Here is a 24957-nt window from a genome sequence, read left to right as displayed (position 1 = left end):
TTATTAACGACATAATGTTAAATTTAAGTATATTATAGGTTATATTTTATATTAAATTTACTTTTTTTACTATTTTTTTATAACATTAATATTAATATTTTTTTTATTTTACAGATATAATTTAAATATCCAAAAACTAATCAAATTTAAAATCATTTTAAATTGAATTGGATCGAATAAAGTTTTTTAAATAAATTTGTCATCCAAACCGAATTGAACTACATATAATTTTATTTTTAAATCAGATAAGTTTTTGCATCAAACAAATCTAAATTGTACTACAAAGACCTCTTTAAAAATCTAATTCCAAAAGATACTATAATATGATATCAAAGATAAAATAAAATAATTTTTAATATTCAAATACTCTCTCTTACAAACTAAAGTTTATTATACTTGTTACAAATATGTCATTTTCTAATTCGTTATAATAAAATAATTAATAAGCTTTAAACTTGTTATAAATACGTCATTTTCTAATTTGTTTTATTAAAATAATTCAAAGGACCGCAAAAATAATTTTACTTTTTTATTTATCGTTAATGTCATAATAGCTAAATTTTGACATAAAAGATTAGTTTGTGCTCACTTTATCCCATATTGAATTTTATATTCGATTATTTTATACATATTAAAAAAAATATATAAATAAAATAAAAAGAACAATAATTTATTTTATATGTCTTACAATAATTAATCTATTTACATATTCTGCATCAATTAAGAAGAGTGTATAAATAAAAAAGAAATTAATATATTTTTTGTTACTCTTATATCGGTATATAAATTATTATCATAAATACCAAATAAAAAATATTCAATTGAAGTGGTACATATAATATTAATTAAAATATATAATTAAAGAAATATAATTAATATCACCTTCAAATTTGAAAGTGTTAATTATATAGATTTTTGTTGATGTAAATAAATCAATTATTATGGACATAGTACCAAATTAACCTTCTTTTATGTATTTACCATTAAAATCAATATAAAGTAGATTATTAGTACTATTTTACCCTTCCTTAATTTTTTTAAATATATAAAGTAAAAATATCAAATTGAGAATGATATTATTAATATTACATCAAAAATTAAAGTGATATTTATTTTAAAACAATTTTAGATTTTTCCAAGTGAATCACTCATTTTTAATCAATTGGAGTTTTCTTTTTAAAAAGGATTAGTTGTTACTGTTATTTAATTAAGTAGTTTGTTTTAGGCTAAATTGTAATTTTAGTCATTTATATTTGATGCAGATCTCGGATAGATCTTTTATATATATTTTTTTGAATAGGTCCTTTAAATGATATTTTATTTGTAAAATTAGTCTTTATGTTATTGTCGGTTTGTAAAAATATCTCTTTCCGTTTATCTGACATTTTTTTAACGGAACAAATTGAAAGATATGTTTTTGCAAACCAAGGGAAACTTTGCAAATAGAGTGTCATTTAAAGGACCTATTCGAGTAAAAAACATAAATGATCTATCTAAAGACTCAATCAAATATAAATATTCCTTCCTTATGTATTTATTTTTAAATATAAAGTAAAAAATGTTAAATTGAGAATGATATTATTAATATTACATTAAAAATTAAAAGTGATATTTATTTTAAAACTATCTATATTTTTCCAAATTAATCAATAATTTTTAACAAAAGGAGTAGTTGTTATTGTTATTCAATTGAGTAGGTTTTTTGGGCTAAATTGCAATTTAATCATTTATGTTTGATTCAGTTTTTGGATAGGTTTTTTTTATTTTTTTTTTCTTCTGAATATATTAAATGACACTTTATTTACAATGTTAGTGTTTATGTTATTGTTGGTTTGCAAAAATATTCATTAGTTATGTTAAAAAAAGGTCAAATTGATTGTTACAACGATGACGTATGTATAATACTACTAACATGAGAAAAATAATTTTAAAAAATATTCATAAAAGTTCTTAAAATTCTTCCAACCAAAAATATGAAACTCATTGTAGTCATTCAAGTTTGACTCATTTCCTAACTTTACCTATATATTTTTTTAATTTTCTCAAGACATATTTCATTTGAGCTATTAATCATTTTTTCTCTTAATTATCTTCCACCGTAAATCTATTGTCCTAGGCCGAAATTTATATTCCAATTTTTATATATTTTTTGTTTTAGTTTTAGATTTGCTTTGTTTTTAAATTTGGACTTTTATAAGTTTATGATGAAGATTGACAATGAAAATTTTAATTTATGTTGGTGGAAGAAGGAAAAACATGTAGCTTAGAAATAAACTTCTTTCAATTGTTCATAAAAAATTATTCATGACACCCATAAAATTAAAAACAAAAACAAAATTTACATATTTGCCGCCCATAAAAAATCGTTCTTGAAACTTTAAAAAAGATTATTCTTGAAACCTCCTTGACATTTGAAATCATAAAAACAAAAACAAATTTTACAAAAGTTTGTGCAAAAAAATAAAACATCTTGAAGAATATTAAAAATGAGTTGAACAACTCATTTATTTTTAGTGGATTTATAGTTGATTTTTTTTTATTTACACCAACTCGTTAAATAATTTTTGTTGAAATGATGAATTTTTTATTTTGATTTTCTATAATTCACATGGTGGACAATTTAGATTTTTTTATTAAAGTTACAAATTGAGTTTAGGTTTTTTAAAGATGAAGTGGAAGCGAAAGATAACGCATACTTAAAACATAAAATTTGAGTTTCAGCAAAAATTACTTTAAACTTAGAACATTAACCATAAATGTATTTTTCTAAAACCAAAAAAACCAATATGAAATTATTTACTTTTATAATTTTTTAAGTCACCACTGTTATCCATATATCAACGTCGACCACCTAATTTCTTTTAATGTTGCAAATAAAATATTATTTAAAAAATCTAATTAAAAAAAAACATAAAAGACCTACTCACTAAAGCATATTACTGCTAAGAGTACAATTTAATTTTTTATTTGTTTTTAGAAGCTACTACACCGTTGACTATTTATATGAAGAACACGGTGCAATAACTTTGGCAAGTGTGTATAATTTTTTACATTTAATACATTAAAATTATACTAGTAATATATTACAAATTAAATAAACAATAAATATATTTTCCTTGCCTTTTTTTAAAGGCGCAATATATTTTCCTTGTATTGAAAGCAAATTTAGCCTTGTCCATTGGCCATTGCTATTGGGCCAAATCCTCCATTTTCACAATGAATTTACAAAAAACAAAAGTCTCTTGCAAATTCTATACGATTTATCCCAATTATTAAAATATATTTTCCCTTGGCAACTTCGTGCAGAAAAGACTATTTTATTATTTTAATATTAAAAAACCCTCAACCGAGTCACATCATGAAGAACAAAGAGGCAAGCAAAGTACTAGAAAATTTAAAAAAGAAAAACATGATTCTTCCAATTGCCTCTATTTTGGCACCTCATGGATCCTTCAAAACAAATTTTAATACGTGTAGTGTATTATAATGCCATAACAAATTAACAACACATACTCTCCATAAAAAAAAAAAAAGTATATGTAAAAAACATAGTGATTACAAATCATCACACATGATATAACGTGACAAAATTCCACTATCAATCCATTCGATTAATTCTTCTTTTCTTTCCTTTCCCACACCCTTTTCTTACAATTGAAGCTTTTATTACCTTTTAATTTTTTCTTTAATTATTCTAGCAATTTATATTCGTCTCAAGAAGATTGCCTAAGAAGTAAGAAGTTGAAAGAAAAGAAAAAAAGATGAGCTCTGTTTGTATATCGAATTGCATCAACGATGCACGTGACCCACGTGTTCCGGTGAGAGCCACGTACGTGAACCTCTACAAGTGGCCGGAATCAGATGCTGCGTTTGTGAGGTCAGTGAGTTCCGACGGCAGAGAAAAGGGGGGTGAAAAACAACATCCGAGGGTGGTGGATAGCATTTCTTGTAGACAGTTGTTTCTGAGAAGCTACACATTTTGTAGAGATGATGAGAAGAAAGTGATGGATAAGACACAAAAATGTTTTGGGAGGAGAAAGGTTAAGGTGAAAGTGAAAGTGAAAGCGAAAGCTAAAGCGAAAGAACGTGTTGTTTTTGTTGGGAAGAAGAATTTGGGTTGGAAAAAAGTTAAGGAGATATCGTGTTCTGCTTTGTTTAGTATTTTTCGAAGGTTCTTGTCTTGCTGTGCTAGTGTTGATGTTGTCGATGAAAATTATCACATTTAATTAAGGTTTGTTTTCATGTTTTTATAAATCAACTATAATAACTATATATAGCTTTTATTTAAGATAAGAATGTGGAAAATGTTAATGTAAGGTTAGCAAAGGATGATATTCTCAGTTTCTTTTTTATTTTTTATTTTTAAAAGATATGATATTCTCAGTAAAACTTTACTACTAGGTGTCTTGCAGAAAGATATTATATTCTCAATAACATGTCGGAGACAAAAACTTCTTTAAACATATATATATATATATATATATATATATTTTTTACCGAATATACGTATATTATCGTTAACTAATGAGATTAAAACTTTTGAAAAATATTAAAATAAAATAGAAAAACAGATTTAATATTTAATATGATGTGATATGGTTGGTGGACAATTAAAACATTTAAACATATAATTTTGAGTTCAATCTACAACTTATGTATATAAAAGCCTTATAAATAAATATATATGCGTACTTTAATGAATTAATCTATCACCTAGGAATATTTTGTGCAACCAAAAAAAATCAATTTTAATTGATGAAGGTTTAGATATTTTGTAATTTCATGGTTATAACAAGTGAAAAAATGTTTGATCTTGTAATGATTATCGTTTCTCTCGATTTTTGTAGGTAGAGTATTCAGAATCGCATAATATTTAAAATTATCTAAAAAAAAGTGTTATTTAATACAAAATATTTTTTAACGAAAAACACAAAATATGATGTTGTATAACTTTTTTAAACCTTATTTGTAGAATTTAGAAAGAAAGAAAACAAGAAGAGTATTTTAAACTTTATTTACAGAATTTAGAAAGAAAGAAAAAAGTATTAGTGAATGGAACAATTCATTATACTAATTACTATGTGAAAAAGTACTGCAAATAAATCACATCAACAATAAAATAGGAGTAAGAATCTTGCTTTCATCCATGTAATTGTGAAGTATTGAAATTCTCATTAACATGATGACATTTTTTGTTGGAACGTTAGCTTTTACTTGAAACAAAATTATGAGAATTTAGTTTTTCACCCAAAGTCAAAAGTACCATATAAAAAAAAAACACAATTTTGTTGGTCGAAAAGTATATCGACTATCTTAGTATTTTTAGAGTTCATATTTGAATCTAAAAAATTGAACGTAAATACAAAATGCGATCTAATACTATTAGTAAAACTCTAATGTCTTTAGTCAAATCTATGAAGTTTAATGGTTAGTTTATCTTCTCCACAATCTTCATTTTCCCATGAGGAAACATGTTCTCATATATTGTGACAACATATCGGCCATCCAAATTGCCTAAAATCCTAAGTACATCGAGTTGGATTGTCACCTAGTTCGTGACAAGTTAATGTTAGGAATCATTCATCTTCTCATGTTTCTTCCTCGAACGAGACATCCACACCAAATCTCTTCATCCTTCACATTTTCATTCCATTTTATCCAAGCTACACATTGACATATGTGATCCAGTTTGTAGGGGGCTGATAGGTTATAGTTAGATTATGGTTAGTTTATCTTTCTTGTGTAATTTTACTGCATCTGTTTCTGTTGTAGTATAAATATTGTATACCTATATTTTTTTAATTAATAAAATAATTATTTTCAATCATAATATGGTATCGAACCCTAATAGAGTTAAATTAACTATGTCAAATAATTGAGTTCCTAAAATTAATAAATCACAAAATCCTACCATCAAAATTCAAAGATTCTAACAAATTTGATGGTGGGTGGTGGCTTTTGGTAGGCTGCTGCCGTTGTAACACTCACATAGTGAGGTGTTGATAGTATATAAGTGTTGAGAGAGATTAGATTTAGTGTAGATAAAAGATAATCTTTGTTCATGTATTTATTTAGAACATAAGGTATAAATATAAAATTTTAAAATAGTCAGTCTAAAAAATTAAAGATGTCAACGTAAATTAAGGGTCAGTGCAATGTTTACAAATTAATTGTCGGCACCGACTACTTTCATATAAAAACACTTTTTTTTTTGTCATCCAAATGTATATTTTCAACATTGTGTTGTCTTTGTAGAAACTTGGGGCATGAAACAAGCTCAGAAACTAAGTGAAAACATTTTTCTTTTATTTTTAGAATTTCTTTTATATATGTATATATATATATATATAATCAATTTGTATTTTTTTTTTTATAATATCACTATACGACAACTATACTTTTAATGTAATTTTAATACAAGTTAAATATCACTATTGATTTAACGGTTGTGATTGACTGATATATATAAATTAAATTCAAAATCTTTTGGCTAGATATTATGATGTGTTTATACTTAGGCGACTTTACGCTAATTGAGCAAAATTTAAATTCTATTCACTTAAATTAAGAAAGATTATGATCATGGTTCATAAATAAATAAACTTCAAAAGCTTGTAATGCCCTTCAATGGTTGTGAGCCCGGTATTCAGAAGGACTTAGAGACCACCACTTTTCAGTTTATTAGGTGTCAATTGATAAATAAAATTAAAGATAAATGAATTAAAATTTGATCAATAAAAATTAATATATTTGATCAAATACATCAATTTTTGTTTAAAAGCTAAATGCATCAATTTTTATTAACTAAATTTTAACATATTTATTTCTTAAAAAAAAAATCAGAGGGAACATTTGAATAAATAAAATCGAAGAAAAAATAGTTTTGAAGGAATCTTCAAGGGTTATGCTTTGTTAATTTTTTAGGCACCTCCATACATGATCTGAGAGACACACCTGTCTTAATATTTTTTTGGCAGCTTCATACATGATTAGAGAGACACACCTATCTTAAAAAAATTAATATAAAGAGAAAATAAGAAATAAAAGATTGATTTATAGAATATGGTAAAAAAAGGTTAAAGAGTAAAACAATAAAGTAGTATTGGATTCGATTTGACTCGGTATTATTAATATATAATTTTAAATTTTTAAGAGGAGAAAAATAAAAAAAAATAGAGAAATTAAAGATAGAAAATACAAATTTTTTATAACATATTTTATTGGAATATATCATTCATTTTATAATTTTTTTATGCATAATATTTAATGAATACCATTCTTTTAAATTCTAAACCTCAAAAAAATTATTAAATAAACCGTGTAAATAACTTTGTAAACGCGCAGAAAATGGTGAAAAAGAAGATGCCAATAAATACACCAATTTCTTTAAAGGAAGTATTTATATTTGATATGGTGCTTATTAAAGAAAGCACCCCATTATAGATGGCCTAATATCAACTACGAAAATCAAATAAATATTTTAGTTTAACTCAAAAAGCCAACAGAAATAAATTTTGAAACTTCATTTTATCTTACATCAAAAATAAAAACTTCATTTTTATCATTTAAGATCTTACAATAAAAGAGTTGATATGGATCAAGAGTCAATAAGTATTTAAAATTAAGAAAAGCGAAACAAAATCATAAATTGAAATCATGACTTGTTATATATACAATTTCAACAATTAATTATTCATCAATAATTGATATTAATACCCGACTCTCAAGAACAAATTATTAACTTTAAATAGGAACGAATCAGAATTAGACAGTAGAAAGAGCACATTATATAAAATCAAAAATTAACTAAAAAATATATATTTATAGAATTTATTATATATATATATATATAATCTATTTTATATAATTAATTTTAGTATATCAAATGAGATGAATTTAATAGTGAAAAAAATAAAAGAATTAAATTTTAACTACACAATCATATATAGATGATTAAAATAAGAAGAAAAAAGCATAAATTTTTTTTAAGATGCGAGTTAAATAACTCTTAATCACAACCACAATCATACATGAATGATTAAAATAAGACGAAAAAGTCGTATAATTTTTTTTTAAGTGGTTACGTGTTAGTTAAATAACTTTCAATCATAACCATATAATTGTATGATCAAAATTTAACTATCTCATTTGATACGTTCTCTTCGTAAAATAAAAAATAAACAGTCATATTGGTCTATAAGGATGTATGAGACACACTATAGTCATTGACAAATTTTATCTTTAAATATCTCTTGCTAATAATTTTATGAATTAAATTAACCAATATATATATATAATAACCAAACTAATTAACTAGACACACATTTAAAAACCAAAATGTATATCGAAAAACATATGTAAGTATATTTTTGTAGTTTTAAAGACTATTGTAATGTCGTCTCACATCATTCAAAGACACTGTTTATCCAAAAAAATAAAGAATTGTCTAGTGGTCTAAAACTAATCTATCCCAGCTGGTTGTGTTAGTGGTATTTAAGAAAGAAAAAAAAAACTTTTATGCCAAACAATGAATTAATATATTGGTATACGTATCACACACTAACATGTATCCGTGCATAGAGATTTAGAAAAAGTAACCACATACTTCCTCCCCTGACTTTAAAGGAACCCCATACAAACTACTAATACCTTGTTGTATATTAAAAACAAAATCAAAGAGTAATATGAATTATGGAAAGGAATGCCAAATGAAACTGCAAGACATTCTATTGAAACATAACAAGATGTAATTAATTGCACGCCAGTGCTAAATGTCAAGGAAGGCAACAATATTTATGACAAGTTTGATTCAGGCAAGAAACCAGTTAATGAATACAGAAATGTACAACACCTATCCTCAGCATAATCTCGAGCAGAAAATCCACAGAAGAATTATCAGTCAAAGAACATGATGTAAGTAATAATTGAGTGTACAATTTCTAAAGAGACATACATATATCAAAGCTTTGTTTATCCCGCATAATTCATCAACAAAAGAAAGCTAGACATACAGACAGTATTGAGTATTCCTTTATGGACACTTCTCTACAACATTTGATTTGAAGGCTTGGAGGGAAACAACGAAGAAAAGGGTAAGCGAAAAACCGATAAAAAGAGGAACCTGGACCACAACCACCACAAATACAGTATCGATTTCGCCTAACAACCTGATATCTGTGGCATGGGAGAGAGATCGACAAAAAGGGCAAGTGCAAAATTCCAAAAACAGAAACTTTTACTTCAAAGCTCAAATTCTTCTTCATCCCTGAGAGCAATTTCAGCTGCATCCTCTTCCTCCTCATCAAGGACAAAGTACTCATTTCTCTCGACAGGTCTAAACATGTAGAACATGACAATATAAAAAGCAAGACTAGCAGTTTCTTCAGCAGCATTGCTCACCCATTGATACTTATAAGCAGCAATTGTTCTCAAAGCAAAAACAACAATTCTAGTAAAATACAAATACCCAATAACAACAATATAAAATTGCCTAAAAAGTGTCAACTTTGCAAGATTCCTAGAAGCCTTTCCATCAGTCTTAGATGTTTCCCTAAGAGATCTAATAGACCAAACAATTGGAAAAATAATAGCACAACAACAAACAATATCAACAAGCAAAAACACTTGATTCCAAGTAACCCAATCTTTGATAAAAGGACCAGTCTCACCAATAACAACAGAAGCCAGATTAGCCAAAACCTGAAGAGGAATGACAATCATCAAAACCTTCTTTTCCCTATCCTGCAAAAATGGCTTGAGAAAAGACCAACCAGTACCGATCAAAACAATAACGGTAAACAGTACAACGACACGAATGAACTGAAAAATATAGAACAAAACATCCCAACCATGAGGTAAACCAGTAACTTTAACATAATGTTTATCCTCTGCAGCACAAATAAGATTCAAAGCCTTCATCAAAAGCAAAACAGCCATAAGAAGATGAATTCGATGAAAAGATAGTTTATTGTTGTAACAAGTGTAAAGCCAAAAAACAAAGAAAATTAGGTAAGATAGAAAGAAGATAAAAAAGAGAGAAGGAAGTTGAGTTTGACCAGCGGAGAGATAATCTTTAGAACCATCGGAATCTAGGTTAAAAATCTCGGTGCGAACGGACATTGAAACGGAGGTTTCAGGAGCACAATTAGCGAAGAAGAGACTGTATTCGTTAGGGGAAGTGACGGGGTAAGAATGGTTGAAGGAAGCGGAGGGAGGAGGGGAGAGATCACGGAAAGTGAAGAGACGGAAGATGTAGTGAGATTGGAGGACGCAGAAGGAAGGGTTTTGTTGGATCTCGATTAGTACTTGGAGGAGGCTTTCTTCGTTGAGAAGGAAGAATCCTAAACGGGAGGATTCGGGTTGGGAGGTGGTCGAGGAGAGTAGGGAGACGGAGACGGATGAGACGGAGATGGTGACGTGGCCTTTATGTGTGAAACCGAATTTTTCGAAGAGGATCATGGGGCGGGTGTCGGAGTTTATTGTGAGGGATTTAATTTCTGCTTTGGTGAGGGAGAGTGTGGAAAAGAGGAGGAGGAGGATGAAGGGGATGTAGAGTTTCGACATTGTTGAAAGAGGAGGGATTGGTGATTCTGTTTCAGAAGAAGAAAGAAGAAGAAGAATGGATCTGAAAGACGAGGTGTTGTTTTCACTCTACCACACCACTATGCGACGTGCTACCTATACTATTAAGCATTCATTTTATTTCTAACTAATTTCTTTTATGTCTTATACTTATTATGCATAATGAATGTACACTTAGAGAAAAAATTAATTATTAATAAATTAATGACAGTTATTGTACATACATACTATCGAAGATTTATTACTACTTAAATTTAATTACATGAGTCTAAATTCTAATCTCATAAGGTTGGTAAAAGTTCAATTATCTGAAATAATTTTATCTAATTTCAGTACTTTAATATTGCACCTGTGCACTATAGATTTCATCTCCAAAATAATGCACTTGTATATTTTTTCAAATAAAATTACTTTACCATTTTTATTTTTGAAAACTTTTTTTAACTATTTTTTTCATTTTTAGAAAGTCAAAATTTGAGTTAAAAAAAAAAACACATTAATTCCAAAATATTTGACTTCTTCAAAATACCAAAAATTTCAAAAGAGAAAATCATATATTTTTTTTTTATAGAAAGAAAGTCATTTTTTTTTAGCTTCTCTAGGTACAACAAAATTTAATGTTGGTGGTCATCGAAAATGAATGGTTGGTGATGGTGGTGCTGGTTGAAGGTAGGTGGTTAATAGTGGTAGTGTTGTTAGAGATGAGTGGTTGATAGTGTTGACGGTGATCGGAGGTGAGAGGTTGCGGACACTGATCGAAGGTGGATGGTCAATGACGATGGTAGTGTTTAAATATGATGGTCGATGGTTGTTAAATTGATGTTTATGTTTAATGGGAACATGTTAATTTAAAAATAGAAACAAAATTTATAATTTTTTTTTAATTTTGAGTTTTTAAAAAATAATATTTTGAAATTAAATAAAAATATCAACTCATCTCCAAATTACTCCAACATATTTTGATTTTGAAGCTTCAAAATCAAATACCATAAATTCACAACCACCCTAAACATATCCATATCCTAAGAGACTAAATTATTACTCTTATGGATCGAGTCAAGGTATAGTTTGTCTTGAAGCATAACAAGTCTAATTGCCCATGCGTTTGAAACCTTCTAGATCATTCTCATACTTATTGTCCGTACCTCCAAGAGTCATGAATAAATAGAATATCAACAAGCTCATACACCACTACAAAATATTGTTGCTCATACACATATAAGAGACACAATTTATATGCTATACCTATACTCCTTATTCGATCAACTACTTGAGCTTTAGGGTGACTTCAAGTAGGGGTGGTCAACATATGCTGACCAGACTTAATCCAAACGATCCAATAGAAGATTTAAGTTTGAAGTCATATTTCTTCGAGTTGATAGGTTGGATGAATGAAAAATAAGAGTTTAGATGAGTCTATATTGTTGAATTTGAACGATTAATTTATATCGATACTCAAATCCGACTGAATTTATTATTATTATTATTATTATTATTGTTATTATTATTATTATTATTATTATTATTATTATTATTATTCACACATAGTCATGAATACAATATACTTACCATACAATATACACGGCCTAACTCAAGTTTTTACATATCCATATCCTAAGAGACTAAATTATTACTCTTATGGATCGAGTCAAGGTATAGTTTGTCTTGAAGCATAACAAGTCTAATTGCCCATGCGTTTGAAACCTTCTAGATCATTCTCATACTTATTGTCCGTACCTCCAAGAGTCATGAATAAATAGAATATCAACAAGCTCATACACCACTACAAAATATTGTTGCTCATACACATATAAGAGACACAATTTATATGCTATACCTATACTCCTTATTCGATCAACTACTTGAGCTTTAGGGTGACTTCAAGTAGGGGTGGTCAACATATGCTGACCAGACTTAATCCAAACGATCCAATAGAAGATTTAAGTTTGAAGTCATATTTCTTCGAGTTGATAGGTTGGATGAATGAAAAATAAGAGTTTAGATGAGTCTATATTGTTGAATTTGAACGATTAATTTATATCGATACTCAAATCCGACTGAATTTATTATTATTATTATTATTATTATTGTTATTATTATTATTATTATTATTATTATTATTATTATTATTATTATTATTATTATTATTATTATTCACACATAGTCATGAATACAATATACTTACCATACAATATACACGGCCTAACTCAAGTTTTTATTATTTTTGTTTATAACAAAAAAAAAAAAAAAAACCAATTGTTGAATTGAAACCTTAATGGTCTCTCTCATTTTCCTCTTTCACTCTCAAACTCATTTGTCTCACTTTATTTCAAACTCTCGTCTCTGTTGCTCACACAGTCACAACCTCACACCATTGTCGTTGCCATCACCATCGTCGATGTCACCATCACTTCTGTCTCACCCTAGCCCTAAAATCAAACATGCATCGAAATCCACCTATAACCTAAATTTCCTTTGAACTTTTTGATAATCAAACTATAACCTTAAAATCTCATAAACTTTTATTCAATGTTTCCATTCTCCATCTCACCCTATCTGGGAATTATGACCACATAATTAGATATGACTCAAACATTGTCTCCATTCTTATAAGCAATGAATTAGTATTTTGAAAGAAAAAAAATATTAATTTTTATTAACTTTTTCAGTCAAAAAACACAATAGCTCTTCAGTTAACACCCGGTTAATCTGACCCGTCTAATCCGACACCCAACAGAAACCGCTTTAAAAGGTTATGGGTCTACAAGTGTCACATGTCGATTGGTCCGAATGTGAGGTTTGGGACTGAATCTGCCTCTTTGTCCACCTCTAACTTCAAGTACCATCACTTCATCCTTAGAGACGAAATATCATCCCACCAAATCTTATTCAACTTCAATTCTATTATCATTCTTATCTATCCCATATTAATTATTAATAAATAAGATAAAAAAAAAAAAACACTTGAGAATTTTTGTGCAACTTTTAATTTAAATTAGTACGTTCTATTCAGCTCAACGGATGAGAAACTTAGATTCTTTTAGGTAGTCCAGAACTTGACTGAATTTTGTTTTGACAAGTAATTTAGGTAGGGTTGAATTTGAATATTTTTGTCCTACCTATTTGTTGAAATATTTGAGATTAATGGTGAAATGTTGAAAGGTGACAAAAATAATAATACGATGATGTTAAATTTGATAAAGATATTTTTTAATAAAAAATTAATTTAAAAATATTATTTTTCATCTAAAATTTTCACATTAATATTATTTAATACACCTAAGCCCACAACAACCACATGTGCATTATTATAAGTTGTAACAAAATGTGTTAAAAAAAAGACAATAACGTGCATGTTATATGACGAAAAGAACTTATATGATACAAAAAAGATAAAAGATTAATCCAATACAATTAAATAAAATAAAAAATTATGACACAAATTTTATTTAACTTGAATTTGTACTACCCTCTTAAATAAGAGCCGGTTACAACTTTTTTTTTTTTAATAATATTTCTTAGAAAATAATTTAACCACTTTTAAAAGTTTATTTTGTTTATTACAATTTTTATTATAGTACGTTCAATTCAGTTCAACTTGTCCAACTTTTAATTTTTTATTTATACCAATTTTTAAATTATTTTTTATATTTAACTTGTGTTTTATTTTAAAATTATGAACAAATATCTTCTAAAATATTGAATTTTTAAGTCATTTTTATAATCGTAACAAATTGATCCTGGATTAAAAAGAGAAAAAGAACTGTCCAATTTTCAGTATAAATTAATTTTACACTAATAGTAAACGATAATGATTGATTTCATCATATTACAATATAAATATAAATTTCATGATCAAATAATCATTCAACCAATAACTTGTATTCATTGTCAATATAAAAATATTTATAATGACAATTAACGATCATTAAGCCCAATTAAAAATCCCAATCTACTATATAATATAAGAATTATAACCTATAGCAAAAAATCCAAATTGCCTTATTCAATTTTAATGAATGGCCAAAAGCAATGCCCTCAATTGTAATTTCTTACTTCTAAGTCTAACAAAAGATTATTTTAAAGGTCAAATGTCTTTTTTTTTTTTATTAACACATCTCCTTTATTTATTTATTTATCTGTCTCTCTCTAATTCAAAACATAACTCAATTTTCTAGGTCTCTCTCACACTCATCTTTTCACTCACTATTAGGAGTATGAATAGGTTGGACCTAATTAGGTTTTGTTAGGTCTGAGCCTGACATATCAAAGATTTAATATCTAAGTTTGGCATGTGACATGTCATAGACTTGCTTTTTATATTTGACCTTAATAGAAGCCTAATATAGCTTGTTAGTCTACTTAAAAATCAATTTTATTCTAATATTTTTGAATAAGTAATCAAACATATCTTTAAATAGATTATCGAGTTAATATGTCAATAAAATTAGGTTATATTTTGATATTTAACATTACATTTTGAAAAATATGACTTTATATACATCTTACTTAAATTATATTTTATAATAATACATTTAAATATGTCAAAAATTAAAAGATGTTAATATGCGTAACTTACTAAAAGTTGAATACATGACAAAAAAAAAATCAAAATTTAATATAATAGTTATAATAGTAAAAAAAATATTATTTATATTTATTTAAATATACCGACTTATTAGACTTAAATAAGCATGTAGTTTGACATTTTTTATCACATGGTGTTCTATTCTCATCCCTACTCACCACAACCCACTCAATTCCACTATTTTCCTCTTAGCCTATTTTTCATCATACCACTCACTCTCAATTAATCTTCTACTAATAATCATCTTTATTTATTTTTTTCTTTATCTTTTTATTCTAACAATACATTCTTTTTTATTTTATTTCTTTTACTATTATTAAGAGAGTAAAGAACACATAAGCTGAGAAAGAAGATCAAAAGGAAATATTTGTTAGTGACAAATATGAAAAATCTCATGATAAATATTTATCATTGATACATAAATAACACGATATAATTTTTTTTTATTGATAAATATTAAAAAATTGTATTAAATATTTATTACTGATGTATAAGAAACACAAAACAAATATTTATTACTAATAAATACAAAAAATTAAAGGATTTTTTTTTTCTAGTGATACATAAAAACTCAAAATAATATTTGTTAGAGATAAATGTAAAAGACCATGTGACAAATATTTTTCAACGATACATAAAAAAAATACGAAATAAATATTTGTGTGATATATATTAAAATAACATGACACAAATTAGTCATCGATAAAAAGTAAAAAAAATTGATAAATATTTATAAGTGATGCATAAAAAACAGATACAAATTTTTGTGATTTATAAATATAAAAAATAATATGACAAATATTTGTCGATACATAAAAAACACGAGACAAATACTTGTCAATGATAAATATAAAATATGATGGGGCAAACTATTTAAAAAAATATGTGATAAATATTTGTGAATGATAAATATAAAAAAAAATAGGATAAATATTTATCACTGATACATAAAAAAACACAAGACAAATACTTTTTATTGATAAATATTAAAGAAATACAAAATAAATATTTATAACTTATATATAAAAAACACGAGACAAATATTTATTACTAATAAATTTAAAAAATTACAAGACAATGATTTGTCAATGATACATAAGAAATACACAAGAGAATATTTTCCATTAATAAATATAAAACATCATGGAACAAATATTTTTTATTGATACAAAAAAAAAGCCAGATAAATATTAAAAAAAAAATTTAACATTTGGTAAATATTTAAAAAGATACCTGTCAAATATTTCTTATTAATACATACAAAAATACAATATAAAATGAGATTGTTATCTAATATTTCTCACTCATTATCAAATTTAATTTTATTTGATTACTATTAATTATAATAAATTAAATTATTTATCTATAATTTTTTGTTAATTTTCTTTAATTATTATCTGAAAAATAAAGTAACAACCCAGTACCAGCAAGGAAGTATTTTACTAGTTTATAAAAAAAGAAACTAAAAACTCGACGACGAGAGCCACGAGGTGGGCAAGGTGGCCGGTGTCTGATTGAGTACTATTATGAAATGACTAAAAAGTCCTCGTTGGGTTGAAATTCTGGGATTAGATATGCATATATATTTAATGCTGACACCTTATTTTGTCTGTTTTATCCAATTCAATTTTCCAAACCCTTTTGCGGAGAAAAAAATAAAATAAAATCTAACTTGGGGGAACCCCACAAGAAACTCCAGCATTCAAAGCACTTCAACAAAGAAACCAACCTCATTGCACCAAAATCAAACACCCGCATTTCCCCTCAATTTTTCTTCTTGAGCTTCCCAATTCGTTTTCTCAATCTGTAAGTCTTCTTCTTCTTGGTACATGTTTTCTTATATCAATGTCACTTCTTTTCAAATTATTTTAAATTTTCTGTAATTTCTATATGACGACTTAGTCAAAATTCATTATCTTAATTATCATTATCATCCTTATGCAGTGCTGTTGCTGCAAGAATTCATAATCACTCTAAAGAAACCGAGAATTTCATATAATCTTTCTTGGGTCGATAATTTATTGGAAAGAAAGCGTTTTTTTTTTTTATTATTAAAAGTAGGGTAAGACTCAAGAAACTTTGAGGCCTGTTTTTTGGGCCTACCAAAATTCAGAATGAATGTAGTAGGAAAATTTGGAAACTTGATAACAAAGGGTGTATATTCAGTTGCTACCCCTTTTCATCCCTTTGGTGGTGCTGTTGATGTCATTGTTGTTCAGCAACAAGATGGGACTTTTCGGAGCACGCCGTGGTATGTTCGGTTCGGTAAATTTCAGGGTGTTCTTAAAGGTGCCGAAAAGATTGTTAAGATAAATGTTAATGGGGTTGAAGCGAACTTTCATATGTATCTTGATAATTCGGGGGAGGCTTATTTTGTAAAAGAGGTGGATGAGGATGATAAAGAAAGTGAGTCAAATGTGGCTGCTGAAGCTGCTACTAACTTTGAATCTTTAACAGAAGGCAGTGGTGTGAAAATTGATTACGAAAATCTGAGTGTGGATGATATTACTGGTCATAGACTTGAGCATACCGTATCTGATCCGGGGGTTCTTCAGTTGAAAGGTGAAGATTGTTCCTCGGTTTTGCCAAAACTTCAGAAGGCGGAATCTGATATTGGTAGGAGATTTTACGATTTTCAAGATGATCAGCCCACAATTGAAGGTTCAGCTGATTTGTTGGAATACGGGAGTAGTCAATATGACAATCTTGATGGAGAGAATTTTGTGGACTTGCAGGGTTCACTTCCGGAGGTGGTCTTGGTCAGTGTTGATGGTCATATATTGACAGCTCCTATCTCAGAATCAGAGCAGACTGAGGAGAATTTGCAGTTAAAAATTCCTCAGTTTCATTTGGGACCAGGTGAAGGGACTGAATTCTATGAAGGAAATGAGGAGTTTAGTACTGGCGAAGATGCGTGCTCTACTGATTATGTTAGTCAGTTGGATGCTTCAACAGCTGATGATAAATATAAAAAAAAATAGGATAAATATTTATCACTGATACATAAAAAAACACAAGACAAATACTTTTTATTGATAAATATTAAAGAAATACAAAATAAATATTTATAACTTATATATAAAAAACACGAGACAAATATTTATTACTAATAAATTTAAAAAATTACAAGACAATGATTTGTCAATGATACATAAGAAATACACAAGAGAATATTTTCCATTAATAAATATAAAACATCATGGAACAAATATTTTTTATTGATACAAAAAAAAAGCCAGATAAATATTAAAAAAAAAATTTAACATTTGGTAAATATTTAAAAAGATACCTGTCAAATATTTCTTATTAATACATACAAAAATACAATATAAAATGAGATTGTTATCTAATATTTCTCACTCATTATCAAATTTAATTTTATTTGATTACTATTAATTATAATAAATTAAATTATTTATCTATAATTTTTTGTTAATTTTCTTTAATTATTATCTGAAAAATAAAGTAACAACCCAGTACCAGCAAGGAAGTATTTTACTAGTTTATAAAAAAAGAAACTAAAAACTCGACGACGAGAGCCACGAGGTGGGCAAGGTGGCCGGTGTCTGATTGAGTACTATTATGAAATGACTAAAAAGTCCTCGTTGGGTTGAAATTCTGGGATTAGATATGCATATATATTTAATGCTGACACCTTATTTTGTCTGTTTTATCCAATTCAATTTTCCAAACCCTTTTGCGGAGAAAAAAATAAAATAAAATCTAACTTGGGGGAACCCCACAAGAAACTCCAGCATTCAAAGCACTTCAACAAAGAAACCAACCTCATTGCACCAAAATCAAACACCCGCATTTCCCCTCAATTTTTCTTCTTGAGCTTCCCAATTCGTTTTCTCAATCTGTAAGTCTTCTTCTTCTTGGTACATGTTTTCTTATATCAATGTCACTTCTTTTCAAATTATTTTAAATTTTCTGTAATTTCTATATGACGACTTAGTCAAAATTCATTATCTTAATTATCATTATCATCCTTATGCAGTGCTGTTGCTGCAAGAATTCATAATCACTCTAAAGAAACCGAGAATTTCATATAATCTTTCTTGGGTCGATAATTTATTGGAAAGAAAGCGTTTTTTTTTTTTATTATTAAAAGTAGGGTAAGACTCAAGAAACTTTGAGGCCTGTTTTTTGGGCCTACCAAAATTCAGAATGAATGTAGTAGGAAAATTTGGAAACTTGATAACAAAGGGTGTATATTCAGTTGCTACCCCTTTTCATCCCTTTGGTGGTGCTGTTGATGTCATTGTTGTTCAGCAACAAGATGGGACTTTTCGGAGCACGCCGTGGTATGTTCGGTTCGGTAAATTTCAGGGTGTTCTTAAAGGTGCCGAAAAGATTGTTAAGATAAATGTTAATGGGGTTGAAGCGAACTTTCATATGTATCTTGATAATTCGGGGGAGGCTTATTTTGTAAAAGAGGTGGATGAGGATGATAAAGAAAGTGAGTCAAATGTGGCTGCTGAAGCTGCTACTAACTTTGAATCTTTAACAGAAGGCAGTGGTGTGAAAATTGATTACGAAAATCTGAGTGTGGATGATATTACTGGTCATAGACTTGAGCATACCGTATCTGATCCGGGGGTTCTTCAGTTGAAAGGTGAAGATTGTTCCTCGGTTTTGCCAAAACTTCAGAAGGCGGAATCTGATATTGGTAGGAGATTTTACGATTTTCAAGATGATCAGCCCACAATTGAAGGTTCAGCTGATTTGTTGGAATACGGGAGTAGTCAATATGACAATCTTGATGGAGAGAATTTTGTGGACTTGCAGGGTTCACTTCCGGAGGTGGTCTTGGTCAGTGTTGATGGTCATATATTGACAGCTCCTATCTCAGAATCAGAGCAGACTGAGGAGAATTTGCAGTTAAAAATTCCTCAGTTTCATTTGGGACCAGGTGAAGGGACTGAATTCTATGAAGGAAATGAGGAGTTTAGTACTGGCGAAGATGCGTGCTCTACTGATTATGTTAGTCAGTTGGATGCTTCAACAGCTGATGTTCCATCCAGTATTTATAGCTCTAATATTGGTAAGGAGGGACCTAGTTGTTACACAGAGGAAACTGAGACAGAAGAAGTTGCATCATGTACAAAGAGGGATAGTGTCTTTAAAAGTTGTTTGGACTTGCATGAACTTGCTCAGCAGCAGGCTGAAAATGACAATTCTCAAGATGAAGGGTCCTCATTGGTGGATCAAAATTCAGCAGGGGAATCTAATGAAAATTGTTCAGTTGTTGATGAAAATGAACAAGAGAGAACCAAACAATCTAGAAATATTGATGAGGCATCAACCCTTACACCTACTTCTGGCAGTGGTACTAACGATACGGAATGGAATGAGAGTCAACAAATCCTTGCACACGAAAGTACTAGTGAGGAAGATAAGGTAATGGTATCTCAGACAACAACTTCCAATGATGGGGATCAAAGTCATTCTGGTTTGAGTAAGGACTAAGAATTGTGCTTCAAGTTATTTTCTCTTTTATTATGTAGCTTTTCTTTGATTAAGTCAATTGATTATTTGCTTTTATCATTAAAATTCGCAGGATTTGATATCTCACTTTGTGGTCACGAACTTAAGGCGGGTATGGGTTTTACCGCTGCTGCTGGAGTGTTTGAAGCACATCAAATATCTGAAGAGGAATTTAGATGCTCTGCAGCATCTATAACTAAGAATAAAAATCTTGTTGTGAAGTTCAGAGAGAGGTATCTTCTGTGGGAAAAGGCTGCTCCTCTTGTTCTCGGAACGGCTGCGTTTGATTATGACTTACCTGTTAACCCTGAAGATACAATTCCTGTTGGAGAGGATGATGTGTTGAAGTCCAGGGATGATAATCCGGGACCATCTTCATCTGGACGTAGGTGGAGACTCTGGCCTATGGCTTTTCGGAAAGTAAAGACAGTTGAGCACACTAGCGGCGATGAATCAAGCGAGGATATATTTGTAGATTCCGAATCTGATTTGCTAGGTTCTGTTGTCGAGCCAACTCCAAGCTCTGGTAGCCGTGAGTCTCCTCGCAAGCAATTTGTTAGGACGAATGTTGCTACTAATGAGATGGTAGCATCATTGAATCTCAAAGATGGTCAAAATATAGTAACATTCAATTTCTCTACGAGGGTTCTAGGAGCACAACAGGTTTGACATTCATTAAGAATCCAATTTCCCATATCACTATTTATACATTGGTTGGGGATTTTGCTTATTTTAGCATGAACTTTTAATTACATGACAGGTTGATGCTCATATTTACTTATGGAAGTGGAATGCAAGAATTGTAATTTCAGATGTGGATGGAACTATTACCAAGTAAGACTACTGAAAATACTTCGTAGGCTATTAATAATTCTTTTGAACTTGACAAAAATACTGCTTTGCCGTTGCTATTGTTCTTTACCTTATCTCTGTTCTCTACTTCCCTACTTAAATGGACATTTATTTTAGAAATTGAAATCCCAGTTTGGACTTGCCATTTAAATTTCGGTAATTGTTGATACTTCAAAATATACTTTACCTCATGAAAATAGGAAAATGTACTACAGGTTCTGGTTTATGGTTTGGCTTTGAATAATCTTATGGTTTATTAAAAATATCTTCAATCAGATTTTCAGAGTGAGATGAACCTAAACATCTATCAGTAGTTTGTGTGCATGCTGTATAACATTTTCCTGGCAATCCTTTGTCTAAATTTTGAAAAGAATCTTCGTTATCTTTTTCCGGTCGTTTTTGGTGAAGGTTAGTTGACTAGTAACTACTCTAGCAATATTTGGCTCTGCGTCGTATGTATATAGTTAGATTTCAACAAAATATGTTCTACTTGATTGCATATTCTAATAGACTAGATAGACATATCTTTGTGAAAGTTGAACGAAATTAAGAAATATTGCAGCGGGAATGGAGGGCAGATTTGCGCTATGATTTCAGAAATATGTTTATCTTTTTTCTTTTTAGATTTTTTTAAAGTACCAATTTTGTTAATCACTTATAATACTAGCACAAGAAATGCTAGATTCATCAAGGTGTCTTACAACTCCCTACGTGTCCATACATATTATATGCCCAATCAATCCCTCCTTAAAAATGATTGTATTTTGTATTTTACTAATTTCTTCCTTTCAGATCTGATGTTTTGGGGCAGTTCATGCCTTTAGTTGGAAAAGATTGGAACCAGACTGGTGTGGCAAGACTTTTCTCTGCTATAAAGGTATGTATTTTCTTGTACATTCAGATAATGGCTCTTTTGCAGTCATATAAGTGAAATGATATCAACTACATCCATAGTCATCTTTCACGACTTTACAATGTTTTCACGTTTTTCTCTGCTTCTCTTTGCACACTTAATGAATATTTGATTACCTTCTATTCCTTTTGAAATCCTTCTATTCCTTTAAAAATTTAGATTTAGATGCAAATACATTTAGTAATTATCAGCACTCAGCATAACTTTTTCTGTCTGTTTAATATGAAATGTTGTTATAATGAAACTTTATGATTCTTTTGAGTTTTATTTAAAGAAGATTCATGTCTTATACTAGATCTTGATTGTGTTAGGAAAATGGATACCAGCTACTGTTTTTGAGTGCCCGTGCTATTGTCCAGGCTTATCTAACAAGGAACTTTTTGGTTAACCTGAAACAGGTATTGAAACAACCATAAATTTGACATATACAGTCCTACTGCATTAGCTGACACCATAAGTTTGTATATTTGCAGGATGGAAAAACCTTACCAAATGGACCTGTTGTTATTTCACCTGATGGATTATTTCCCTCCCTTTACCGAGAAGGTGAGTAACTTTTAATGTGAGAAAAATTAAGGTTGATTTTCTATATATGTATATTCATATCTGACTTGTATAATATTTTGTCTTATTTACTTATGGAAGTAATAAGAAGAGCTCCTCATGAGTTCAAGATTGCTTGTCTAGAGGTAATTTCTAGACACAAACCCTTATCACTAATGTGCAATTTGAAAGCTCTATCAAAAGGAATTTCTTACTAACTACTTACATGTTTGTATAATAATATTTTGCAGGATATCAAAAGACTTTTCCCTTCCGATTATAACCCGTTCTACGCGGGGTTCGGCAATAGAGACACAGATGAACTTAGTTACAGTAAGATAGGAATTCCGAAGGGCAAAATATTTATCATTAATCCTAAGGTGTGCATCCACCCTGGATCATTGTTACTTCTGACAATAAGTATTTTCTTTAGTTCTCACATGACACTAACTAAATGCTTATGAAAACTAATAGGGCGAGGTGGCAATAAGTCATCGTATCGATGCGAAATCTTATACATCCCTACACACACTCGTCAATGACATGTTCCCACCTACGTCTTTGCTTGAACAGGTGAGAAAGTATCTCCGAAACAACAGGTAGTTTTTCTACTTTTGAACTTCAAAACTAATAAATTTTTGTTTGCAATTTCAATTTTTGGCAGGAGGACTTCAACTCTTGGAATTATTGGAGAATGCCTTTCCCAGAAATTGATTAGTTCTATGTTCATTTTAGTTAATTTTTTACTAGTATTCTTTAACCGAAATGCTATATGTTCAACCCACTACTTTGGCACAAAATTGTGTCATACTTGTAAAGTGTCTTACTATACTCTGAAAGTCATCAATGTCATACAAGTTTTTTAACGGTTCTCTGTGATGTTCACTCTGAAAGTCATTAAAAAATAAAAGTATCTATCATCCTATACAAAAATAAAAGGACAAAAGTTAAGTGCATTTGCATAGGTATTTTTCTTTATGATTTCTTCAAATTCGTAATTTTCTCAAAGTTTATTATTTATAAAAGGTGTATTTTAAGTTAAGAATGATACAAAAATACCTAAGAAAATGCACTTACGTTTTTCTTTTTCAAAATAAAACTATACAAAAGTTGACAGCCCAACCAAACATGCAATTTTTACATGAGGTTGTGTATGTTTTTAATTTTTTCTTTATATATATGATTAAGTAACTTTTTAAAGTAATTAATAATATAACAACTCAAAATCCATAGTTTTGTTATGGTCTTATAACATAGTTACAATGACTATTGATTTTTCTCCATATTATTTGGGCAAAAATTACGGTTTTATTGGCTTGCTTTTTTTTCCATTGCTTCCTTGTTTTGTTCTCATTCTTTTGTGAAATGTATCTTAATTTACACGTTCTTTAATAATCAATTCTTGTATTGTTAGTATTCTAATAGTGGTAATAGTGGTGGAGATTGAATCTCGACCTCCTTATCACTCACACAAACATTTAGACAACTTTTGAAAAACACCGCACACAAACACATCAATTATTATATGGATAATTGAGATTTGATTTATTAACATCAATAATTATATGGATGATTGAGATTTGATTTATTAACATCAATCTTTGTTGCATGTATGAATCATCAACTCTGTTTTACTTAAATCCAATTTCAATAATTAATTTATATTAATATGATTCAAAATAATTCTCAATTTTTTTAGATATGTTAGGTTCTTTTGACGGAATTAATTATGATGATTATAAACTGTTATCTATATTATTCGGATAAAATTCACTGTTTTATTGGCTTGCTTCACACATTCACTATCACATGATTTTCGTTGTTTGTACGGTCGTTTCCTTGTTATGTTATCATGCTTTTGTTTAATGTCATTGAAATGTATTTACATTACATGTTTCTTTCTTTTTTTTTTTTTTTTATCGGCCAATATTTGTATTGTTAGTATGCTGCTTAGAGTGACAATTGAATCTTTAACTTTCTTTTCACTCCA

General features: G+C 28.8%; 4 protein-coding genes across 4 annotated transcripts; 3 read left to right on the top strand and 1 right to left on the bottom strand.

Moving 5' to 3' along the window:
* The first annotated feature begins 3465 nt into the window (after positions 1–3465).
* LOC101503482 (uncharacterized) lies at positions 3466–4370 on the top strand. Its single transcript, XM_004493854.4, has one exon. It carries the CDS (start codon positions 3762–3764, stop codon positions 4224–4226), a length of 465 nt encoding a protein of 154 aa, XP_004493911.1. The 5' UTR covers positions 3466–3761; the 3' UTR covers positions 4227–4370.
* Positions 4371–8914: 4544 nt separating this feature from the next.
* On the bottom strand, positions 8915–10690 carry LOC101503164 (protein CANDIDATE G-PROTEIN COUPLED RECEPTOR 7-like). The gene has a single exon (XM_004493853.4). The coding sequence runs from the start codon at positions 10561–10563 to the stop codon at positions 9241–9243; it is 1323 nt and encodes a 440-aa protein (XP_004493910.1). The 5' UTR covers positions 10564–10690; the 3' UTR covers positions 8915–9240.
* Positions 10691–16694: 6004 nt separating this feature from the next.
* On the top strand, positions 16695–18150 carry LOC113785826 (phosphatidate phosphatase PAH1-like). The gene is made up of 2 exons (XM_027332913.2): positions 16695–16975; positions 17114–18150. The coding sequence occupies exon 2, from the start codon at positions 17284–17286 to the stop codon at positions 18148–18150; it is 867 nt and encodes a 288-aa protein (XP_027188714.1). The 5' UTR covers positions 16695–16975; positions 17114–17283.
* A 641-nt stretch (positions 18151–18791) lies between these two features.
* Positions 18792–23839, top strand: LOC101502844 (phosphatidate phosphatase PAH1-like). Its single transcript, XM_004493852.4, has 11 exons — positions 18792–19031; positions 19170–20630; positions 20733–21322; positions 21420–21493; positions 22304–22388; positions 22736–22822; positions 22898–22970; positions 23070–23113; positions 23219–23347; positions 23442–23540; positions 23632–23839. The coding sequence occupies exons 2-11, from the start codon at positions 19340–19342 to the stop codon at positions 23683–23685; spliced, it is 2526 nt and encodes an 841-aa protein (XP_004493909.1). The 5' UTR covers positions 18792–19031; positions 19170–19339; the 3' UTR covers positions 23686–23839.
* Positions 23840–24957: the final 1118 nt, after the last annotated feature.

This window comes from Cicer arietinum, chromosome 3 (genome assembly GCF_000331145.2).
Source record: "Cicer arietinum cultivar CDC Frontier isolate Library 1 chromosome 3, Cicar.CDCFrontier_v2.0, whole genome shotgun sequence".
NCBI lineage: Eukaryota > Viridiplantae > Streptophyta > Magnoliopsida > Fabales > Fabaceae > Cicer > Cicer arietinum.
The sequence above is the reverse complement of the archived record's forward strand: the minus strand, read 5'-3'. Positions and strand labels throughout refer to the sequence as shown.

Coding starts and splice junctions, on each gene's coding strand:
- LOC101503164 (XM_004493853.4), bottom strand. CDS start 10,563: ATGTCGAAACTCTACATCCCCTTCATCCTCCTCCTCCTCTTTTCCACA.
- LOC113785826 (XM_027332913.2), top strand. CDS start 17,284: ATGAATGTAGTAGGAAAATTTGGAAACTTGATAACAAAGGGTGTATAT.
- LOC101502844 (XM_004493852.4), top strand. CDS start 19,340: ATGAATGTAGTAGGAAAATTTGGAAACTTGATAACAAAGGGTGTATAT. Junction 22,389..22,735: donor GACTTTTCTCTGCTATAAAG/GTATGTATTTTC, acceptor TGATTGTGTTAG/GAAAATGGATACCAGCTACT. Junction 23,348..23,441: donor TATTTATCATTAATCCTAAG/GTGTGCATCCAC, acceptor GAAAACTAATAG/GGCGAGGTGGCAATAAGTCA.
- LOC101503482 (XM_004493854.4), top strand. CDS start 3,762: ATGAGCTCTGTTTGTATATCGAATTGCATCAACGATGCACGTGACCCA.